This window comes from Saccopteryx bilineata, chromosome 4, assembly GCF_036850765.1.
Source record: "Saccopteryx bilineata isolate mSacBil1 chromosome 4, mSacBil1_pri_phased_curated, whole genome shotgun sequence".
Classification (NCBI taxonomy): domain Eukaryota; kingdom Metazoa; phylum Chordata; class Mammalia; order Chiroptera; family Emballonuridae; genus Saccopteryx; species Saccopteryx bilineata.
Genome location: NC_089493.1, coordinates 223,550,484 through 223,560,715, shown reverse-complemented (window position 1 = coordinate 223,560,715; position 10,232 = coordinate 223,550,484). Strand labels below are relative to the sequence as shown.

The window sequence follows — 10,232 nt, the reverse complement described above, 5'->3', positions numbered from 1 at the left end:
CCATGGCACATGTTTTATAGAATGTTCTAAAGTTGTGTTTGTTTTCACATAATGAAATTTGGAATAGACTTTTTGGACAGAAATACTGTGTAGGTGATGCTTTTTCCTCAGTGTAATTAATTCAGGGGCACACAATGCTCATTTGTCTCAATATTGCTGATATTTTAAGTGTGACATATATGTTTTAAACATTAAATATTTATGTTATTATAAAAATAGTGCAAATTAATTGCAGAAAAAGGACAAAACAGATTAGCAACAAAAGCCAATTAACAAACACAGAGAAGTCACCATTGTTAATACTTAAGTTATAAATCTTTCAGACTATTATATATTTTAAAAAATAGATCATACTATATATGATATTTTGTATCCTGCTTTTTTTTCCATTTAAAATTATATTTGGACAACTTTTCATGTCAGTCAGTAAAAAAATGTGATATAATTATCTGTTTAATGTGAAATAAATTATAAAGATTTAAATAACCCCCTATATTTGGACAGAGGTTTTCCAGTTTTTATTTTATAAATAATTCTGTGAAGGACATCTCTTCACATATATTCCTCCATACACATTCAATTATCCCCTTAAGATAAAATCCTAGAACTGGTATTGCTAGGGCAGAGCACATACATTTTTAAAGCATTTTTAATACATGGTACACAAGCAATATATGTGTTTTCCCCTATAATCCCAATAGTAAACAGCCTCATCATTGTTTGGAATTTTTGTCATTCTCTTATATGAAAAAGTAGTGTTTGTTATTTCTTCATTTTTAAATTGAGAGGCTTTTAAAACTCTTTATGCTTGAAGGGCAGAGCCAGTCATTGAGAGTTTTAAAATATACTCAGGTGATTCAATTTGCAGCAAAGTTGTGAACAATTGCTCTAGACCGGCAGTTAGCAAATTATGGCCCACAGGTCGAATCCTGTGTTTTTGAAAACAAAGTTTCAAGGATACATAGCCAAATTCATTTATTTACTGTTGTCTACTAGGGCATAATTGAGTAGTTGTCAAAGACCATATGGATCACAAAGCTTCAAATATAGTGTCTGGCCTTTATGATAGAAAAAGATAAAACAAAGAGGGATAGAGTCTCTTTGTCAACTCTTCTATGCAGGCTTTTGCTAGAATTTACTGTTTCTAGAAGATTCTACTTTATTGAGAGGCTACTCCCTTTCACCCCCTGCCCGGCCATGAACTAATATGTTAGTTTTCTCTTCCAATATGGTATCTGATAAACTCTACCTCTGATCCTAACTCACATTAATTCAGTAAGTGCTAAGCTTCTACCGCGTGTCAGGCATTTGGGATACTCTAGGAAACAGGAAGGATAAAAGGCCTTGCCTAAATGGAACTTCATCCCCTATGGGGGGGAGGAGCTGTGGAGGCACTATAAACAAATGTGTAAAACATACACTAAATTGGATAGTAATGTTTTCTATGGAGAAAAATAAAGCAGAGAAGCCCTTCTGAAAGGTACTATTTGAGCAATTACTTGAAGGAGGTAACAAAGTGTACCCTGTGGAAATTTGAGGGAAGAACTTCATTGGAGGCAGAAAGAATTGACAGGTAGAAAGGTCTTGAGGTGGTGCGTGCCTGGTAGTGCCCGGTGTGCCTGAAAACAGCAGAGCGAGCGTGGCTGGAGCAGAGTGAACCAAGTAGCAGTGTGGAGGAGATGTCGTCCAAGATGCGCTTGGCCAGATCAGAGAGGGCCTCGAAGGCGACTGTCATGACTCTGGCTTTTACAGTTAGATGGGAAACCAGGGAGGATTTTGAGTATCCAGTGATGTGAATGGATATATTTTAACATAATTTCTGTGATTGCCGTGGTGAGAACAGACTGAAGAAAGCCATGGGCAGGCAGACTAAGGGAGACCTCTGAGGAGGTTATTGCCAAAATCTAAAGCACAGATTATGGTAGATTGTTACGGGTGGTAGCAGAAGAGGTAGTTAAAATCTAAAGTCCAAAGATTGATCTCAACTCAGTTTATGTTTTGTGTTTATTTCTCTCAGATTCTGGTGTTAGATAAATTATTTTGCAAGTTTTTCTTATTTTTTTTTGTTTTTGTGGTTGTTAGATGCCATTTTATATTAGATATTGTTCTTAAAATTCAATTATACCTAATTGTGATCCTGTACCAAACATGCTTAAGACACTGGAAATTCTAACAATGGATGCATATCAAAGGGTTTGGTAGAACAAGGTGGATTATATGTATCTACACTGCCTGTGTTTTCAGCATCACATTTTATAATTATTTTATTTTTTCCTAAAATTAACACATATGCCCACACATTAGCTATTTTATGTTCTTTAGTTTTAATTTGGATATGGAAGGTAGATTTGCATATTTTAATTTTAACCTTAATAATCTAAGATTGAGATCTTTTTCTCAAGGGTTTTACTTCAGAATATACCTGAAGTGAAATTTATTTCTCAGCAAGTCATACATAACTATAAAGATAAGCTCATACAAATTCACTTTAGAATGGTAAAATAAAAATAAAGGAGATGAACTGGTTCATAAAGAAAACTTCCAAGACAGTTGAAAAGGAAATTAGGTAAAATTATTATTTGCAGATAAGCTTTTTTACGTGGAAAATATAAGATACCAAGTGAGAAACTATTACCAATGATAAGATGGTTTGGTACAAAATAAACATCTAGAAATAGAGTTTGCATATATAAACAACAATCAGTTAGAGGATACAACGGAAGAAAGATCTTCTTAAAAATAGCACCTCCAGCCTGACTAGGCGGCTGCTGGTACAGTGGATGGAGTGTTGGCCTGGGACCCAGAGGACCCAGGTTCAAACTCTGAGGACACCGGTTTGAGCGCAGGGTTGCTGGCTTGAGCATGGGATCATGGACACGACCTCCTGGTTGCTGGCTTGAAGCCTGGGGTCACTGGCTCTGCTGGAGTCCCCTGGTCAAGGCACATTTTGGAAAGTAATCGATGAGCAACTAAGATGCCACAGCAAAGAGCTGATGCTTCTCATCTCTCTCCTGTCCTGTCTCTCTGTCCCTCTCTGTCTGTCTCCTTCATTCAAAAAAATAAAAAAGAAAAAAAATTGCACCTCCAACAATAATGACAAAACAATTCAGAATAAGGTCACCTCTGGCTACACATTAGAAGAGCTTAATAGACAGAACAACAATAAGAACAAAAGAGTGCCCAGGTGCCATCCCTAGAATTCTAAATCAGTTGGTATGGGGTGGGGCCTATGTGATTTTTTTTTTAAAGATCCCTACTTTCCAAATATCTCTATGAAGAAACGAATCTATTTGAGGAAAACTTAGAAGTCTACCGAATGTTATAATGCAAGATTTGAAGAAAGGAAAAAGTATACCCTTTTCTTTTTTTTTTTTTTTTTTAAGAGAGAGGCAGGAAGGCAGAGAGATCAACTCTCACATATGCCCCAACCGGATCCACCCCGGCAAACCCCATACTGGGCGATGCACTGCCCATCTGGGGCTACTGCTCCATTGCTTGGCAACCAAGCTATTCAGCGCCTGAGGCAAGGCCGTTGAGCCATTTTCAGTGCCTGGGGCTAACTTGCTGGAACCATTTGAGCTATGGCTACAAGATGGGAAGAGAGAGAGGGGAGAGGTGGAGAAGCAGATGGTTGCCTCTTCTGCATACCCTGACTGGGAATCAAACCCAGGACTTCTACATGCTGTGCAGACGTTCTGCTGCTGAGCTAACTGACCAGGGCCGCATAATCTATTCTTTAGAATAACTGAACAGCAAAAAGAATGCAGTTCCCCCTAAAATTAGCTATATATTTAATATGATTTAACAAGGCTTTTCATTTTTCAAACTAGACAAACTTATTCTAAATTTGAATAGAAAAAATAAGTTAGCAATATTAGCCAGGAAAATTCTAAAAAGAAAACCATTGCAAAGGAACCAGTCTGATCAGATATTGACCACCACATTAATAAACAAATCAGAACTGTCCATTGCAAAATAAAAAATGTTCTGAAAGGAGCCAAATGTAGGACATTGGTATCTGATAAAAGGGGCATTTCAAATCAATAGAGGAAAAGATAATTTATTCAGTAAAAAGTGTTATATAATGAAGTGGCATTTTCTAACCAATGGGATAAATGCTAGTTTACTCGGTGAAAGTCAACTGGGTAGTCATCTTATAAAACAAATTAAAGTTAGACCTCTAATTGGTAACCATTCCAGATGGGTCAAGGATCTAAGGATGAAAAAATAAAACTCTAAAAGAAGCTAAGTGGGGAAGACCATTCTAAATATACACTGCTCACAAAAATTAGGGGATATTCTATCGCTTCATATTCATTTTGAAATATCCCATGATTTTGTGAGCAGTATATACGACACAATATTCCAAAGCTACAAAGGCAAATATTCATAAGTTTGATTCCATGAAAATGCCAATTTCTACATGCTAAAAACACTGCAACGAAGTAAAAAAAAATTAAAAAGGAAAGAAAATTACACTTATTTTATAAATAGTATCTAAAGCATGCCTGTAATAAAAAAAGAAGAAAAGAAAGACCAACTACCAAAACAAAAATGGGCAAAGAACAGAAAAATAGGAAAGCTCACAGTAAAGGAAATTCCAATGACTAGTAAATATATGAAAATATGATGTACGATACTCATAAAAATAAAAGTAATAATATATTTTTAATCAGTTTGGCAAAGGATGTGAGGGTACGCAATGCTGTCGCGGTGACAACGAACTCCTCGGAGACCAGATGGAATGCTCCAGGGGGCCGAGTGCAGGGAACAGTCCTGGTCAGCAGACCAAAGGCCTGGAGCCCCATCCCAGCCTTACTCAGATATTTATTAGCGTTACAAATAACTCAAGGAAGCAGACAGCAGAAGTCTTCAGGAGGTGAAGTAAAGTCCAAGGAACATTCTGACTCCTCATCTCTGTTCTGAGAGCCTAAACACTTTGTTACTAAATCTTATCCTGCTGTTTCCAGCACAGGTCAGAGAGGCCTCTGGACTCTCATCCGGGGTCTGTTCAGGGCTTTTGCCTAGGGAGCTTCTCTGCCTCTAATTGTTTACCCTAACTCTGCAAGTCTTCACAGTGTATTCCTACACATTGCTGGTGAGAATTAAGTTGGTATACTTTGTTTAGGTATATTTAGTCTTGCCCTAGCAAATTCACTTAGTTATCTGTTGTTCAGTGGGGAAAAAAAGAGAGCAAGGTGCAGAAAAGTTTGTATAGTATGCTATCATTTGTTTGTGTGTTGAGAAAAAGAATATAAAGTTTGTAGATGTGTGGTTTGTCTCTAAAATGATCCATATGAAGGTGATTAAAGTATTGGCTTCGCAGAAGGGAAACTGGGTGGCTGGAGGACTGGGAAAGGGAGACTTCATGCTCATTGTTAACTCCTTTGTACCTTTTGAAGCTTATACCTTATACAGATATTCCCTATTAAAAAAAAAGTAAAGTCAACTGTATCCAGGGTCTGTGTCCCATCAAATATTCCAAATAATCTCATCAAATAAACACAAATGACCCACATCCCATCAGATACAAATAATTCATCAGATACTACCAAATACTCATAGAATTACTATTTTATGGTTCATAAGTAATCTTTTTAAAATATATATTTTTTAATTTCTTAAGTGAGAGGAGGGGAGATAGTTAGATTCCTGTATGCACCCCAACTGGGATCCACCCGGCAAACCCTGTCTTGGGCCGATGCTCAAATTAATCAAACTATTTTTAGTGCCTGAGGTCGATGCTCTTGGACCAACTGAGCTATCCTCAGCACCCGTGGCCAATGCTCAAACCAATGGAGCCACTGACTGTGGGAAAGTAAAGAAGAGGGAAGGGAGAGAGTAAGGGAGAGAGAAGTAGATGGTTGCTTCTCATGTGTTCCCTGACCAGGAATTGAACCTGGATGTCCATACACCAGGCTGATGCTCTACCCACTGAGCAAACTGGCCAGGGCCCATAAGTAATAATCAGTAATAGTTATTCTACATTCCATATTATTCAGAAGAATGCAACTATATTATATTGTTTGCTTTCATCCTTTCAATACTTCCATTAAGTTCTTAGAAGTTGGTATGAATGAGATGTTAATAATAATCATTTTTGAAAATAATTAATTCTGTAATGACTGTTTTTTTGTTTTAAAGTAGTGTTCATTCTTTAAAAGTATGAATTAGTAATTATTAAACTAAAAATTAGCCTGACCAGGCGGTGACGCAGTGGATAGAGCGTCAGACTGGGATGCGAAGGACCCAGGTTAGAGACCCCGAGGTCGCCAGCATGAGCGCAGGCTCATCTTATTTGAGCAAAGCTCACTAGCTTGGACCCAAGGTCGCTGGCTTAAGCAAGGGGTTACTTGGTCTGCTGTAGCCCCACGGTCAAGGCACATATGAGAAAGCAATCAATGAACAACTAAGGTGTCGCAACGAAAAAAAAATAATGATTGATGCTTCTCATCTCTCTGTTCCTGTCTGTCTGTCCCTGTCTATCCCTCTCTCTGACTCTCCATCTGTAAAAAAAAAAAAAAATTAAAACATAACCCTGGCCAGTTGGCTCAGTGGTAGAGAGTTGGCCTGGCATGCAGGAGTCCCGGGTTCGATTCCCGGCCAGGGCACACAGGAGAAGCGCCCATCTGCTTCTCTACCCCTCAACCTCTCCTTCCTCTCTGTCTCTCTCTTCCCCTCCGGCAGCCAAGGCTCCATTGGAGCAAAGATGGCCTGGGCGCTGAAGATGGCTCTGTGGCCTCTGCCTCAGGTGCGAGAATGGCTCTGGTTGCAACAGAGCGACGCCCCAGATGGGCAGAGCATCACCCCCTGGTGGGCATGCCGGGTGGATCCCGGTCGGGCGCATGCGGGAGTCTGTCTGACTGCCTCCTTGTTTCCAACTTCAGAAAAATACAAAACAAACAAACAAACAAAAAACATAGTTAAGCATGATCTTTTAACATATCTCTACATAGCTTTAGAACCTTATTTTTTGTTTAGATTGTTTTTGGATTAGTACTGGTTTTAAGCCACTGATCAATTGCACTTTCATACTTCCTGGGCTCTTTCAGCCAGTCTTGATGCCACCTAAGATTTGCTATAACATTTGAATAGTTTTGCCCTACGCTTTGTTTCCACTTAATAAACTGCTCTTTATTGTATTGGTGAACAGAAGCAGAAACTTTAGGGTAGTTTATAATAGAACGAAGCTTCTGATCCAAAGAGTAAGTAATTTCTGGAAATTCTGTAGCAATGTTTGTTAGTTCATCTGGATCTGAGGAAAGATCTGAAAGAAAAAATAATTAAATACCTGTCAAAATAATCACATGCTATGAGATCCTTTTTAAAATGTCATTAGTTTGTGACAGATAATGTATTAGAATTTATTTTTATTTTCAGTTCCTCTCAGTGTAGTAAGATGAAGGCCAGTATAAATGGTAAAATAATATACCAAAAGTTAATCACCTCTCTAAATGTATGTTCAGAATATCTTCACTCTGACCATCATCCTGCTATCCCATTTTTTTCTTATCTTCCCTTAGATGGCAGAAACAGTCAAACCTTATTGCTAGTAAACTGGCTTAGCCATAATTCTTCCTGATTTTGATGCTTTGCTTACCTTGACATGCATAGAAAAAAAGCAGTAATGATTTTATTGTCCCACATCAATAGCCCCAAACTAACAATTATTCTGAGTTAATAATTTTGACATTTGTAACTGGAAAGGAAACTTAGGGAGAAATGAATATTGATAACGGCATTCATACATATTTTATGTGTGAAATGGGGGCAAGGGATATAAGTAAAACCTTAATTCTAATAATGCTGCTTTAAAATTAATTCACAGAATAATGAAGGGAGGAGGCATTATTGTGGGGTGAAAGGAGCATGGATTTTGTAGTCAGACCAGGATTGAAATCCCAGTTCTACCACTTCTTAGCTGTGAGACCTTGCACAGGCATTTGCTCCCTTTGACCCCTGCTCATCTCTATAAAATGAGGATAATGGCATCATCTTGTGGGGTTGCAGGGAACATTAAATAATATATGTAAAAGGTCAGGCTCCATAAGATATAGATGTTAATCCTCCAGAACAGTTGAAACCAGGGTACATTGAGAGGGTGCTGACTACTAACTGGGAAAGATAACCATGAGTATTAGAAGATACCCTGATCAGAAAAAAAACAACCCAGTGGTTTCAACCTTCAGCCTCAGATCAAAAGATTTAGGGCACTTGCTCTGGAGTTCAGATTGTGATTTGCAAAGAAGCTGCTTTTCACATAGGCAACCTTTTGTAGATTGTCCCAGTGTGAGAAGCAGCAGGTATTTATATAATGATGATTACTGGATCTCTTAGGCAACACTATGTAGGTCAGCTCATTACACATCATACTACATATAGAAAATGTATCAACAAATTTACCAAAGAGTTGAGGCAATACTGAAACACCATCAGAGTAGGCTATATACTTCCACTGGTTAGTCCGGAGCATGTAGGTGGACGCATTCACATCGCATCCATGGAATTCACTCAGAATCCAGGGTGGATGCAGGGTTTTGAATTTATGTTCATTCTTAGACACTTCTGATGATAACGGCAACAAAGAATATCCACTCAGGTTCTGAGGCAGAGGAATTCCAGCAATATCTATAATACAAGTAATACAATATTTAAAAATAACTCATTTTTTCATTAGTTGGACATTCATCAATGATATTAAAGATCACAGAGGCTAGAGCAGGGGTCCCCAAACTTTTTACACAGGGGGCCAGTTCACTGTCCCTCAGACCATTGGAGGGCCGGACTATAAAAAAAACTATGAACAAATCCCTATGCATACTGCACATATTTTAAAGTAAAAAAACAAAACGGGAACAAATACAATATTTAAAATAAAAAACAAGTAAATTTAAATCAAGAAAGTGACCAGTATTTCAATGGGAACTATGGATCTGCTTTTGGCTAATGAGATGGTCAATGTGCTCCTTTCATTGACCACCAATGAAAGAGGTGCCCCTTCCGGAAGTGCAGCGGGGGCCAGATAAATGGCCTCAGGGGGCCGCATGTGGCCCGCGGGCCGTAGTTTGGGGACCCCTGGGCTAGAGACTGTACAATATATGGATATTGTAAATAGATAGCCTTGATCCAAGTGCTTGCTCCACTAGCCATGCTTGGGCATGTTATTAAGTACTAGGGACTTAGTACTCAATAACTTAGTACTCAATTTCCTCATCTGTACAAAGGGAGTAATACTACTATGTGGGAGACAGGCTATAAGCTGACAAAATCCTCACAGCCTAGGGCTTAGTTTAAGACTAAGCTCTTTTCCAGTCTTCTCATACTATGATCTTCCACACACCCTTTTAATACTAAGATCTTTTCAACATCCTTCTAATGCTAAGATCTTCTCAAAACTAAGCTTTTCCCCACACCCTTGACTGTTACATGATGTGGGGTGGTGCACTCTTATGAGGAATCCCTTTTATACCTCAGATAAGTGGCTTTGTATTAGAGACTTCCTTATTTGTAAATTGGCTTAAAGGCTTTAATTTCTACACTATAAAATGAGGCAGACCGGGGGCTCTCTCTCTCTGATCTTGCCATCAGCATTGCAGAGGCCTCTTGATCCCATTCTCTTTTCTTGGTGAGTCTGTTTTCCTAATTCTGCGCCGTTCTACCTCAGGACCTGGAATTATTAGCTGTGCTGGTTCGCGGCAATAATACCTGTGTTTCGTAGGTTTATTTTAGGTTTCAGTATGAAAATTTATGTAAAATTCTGAGACCAGTGCCTGGCACATAGGAAACCCTCAACAAATATTAATATTATCAGTCCTTAATTTCTGAATGATTAAATAATCACAGATGTTTCTCACATTCCTTTCGTGAGACATTAATAAGACCTGTATGACAAAGGGGTTTATTCATCACATGTTTGCAAACAATAGTTAAAATTAAATAGGTAAATTTATGTATATGTAAATTTACTACTGCTTTGTATCATAAACCTTTGAAAGTGGTATATAGTATGGCCTGTGTCCCAAAGTTATTTGATGACAGAACTTTCTTTTACCCCCAAGTAGTGCCATGAGGAATTAGTATTTTGCAGAACATTTGTTGGGAAATTCTAGATTAAATGATTTAGGGAAAAATAATTTATTTTCTTCATCAAATGTAGATATATAAACCATAGCATGGAAATGTCTAACTTAAAAAGAGATTGTAAGAACGAGGTACTTATAATGTAATATGTA

General features: G+C 38.0%; 1 protein-coding gene across 2 annotated transcripts in view; it reads right to left on the bottom strand.

The window, feature by feature from the left end:
* Positions 1–5,556: 5,556 nt before the first annotated feature.
* Positions 5,557–10,232, bottom strand: part of ARSK (arylsulfatase family member K) — a 50,451-nt gene continuing 45,775 nt past the window's right edge. For both annotated transcript variants that reach the window (XM_066273840.1, XM_066273841.1), the window contains 2 exons: positions 8,404–8,628; positions 5,557–7,267 (listed from right to left, as the gene is read on the bottom strand). In XM_066273840.1, coding sequence (XP_066129937.1) covers positions 6,978–7,267; positions 8,404–8,628 — 515 coding nt within the window. In that variant the 3' untranslated portion in view covers positions 5,557–6,977. The remainder of the gene's footprint in view (positions 7,268–8,403; positions 8,629–10,232) is intronic.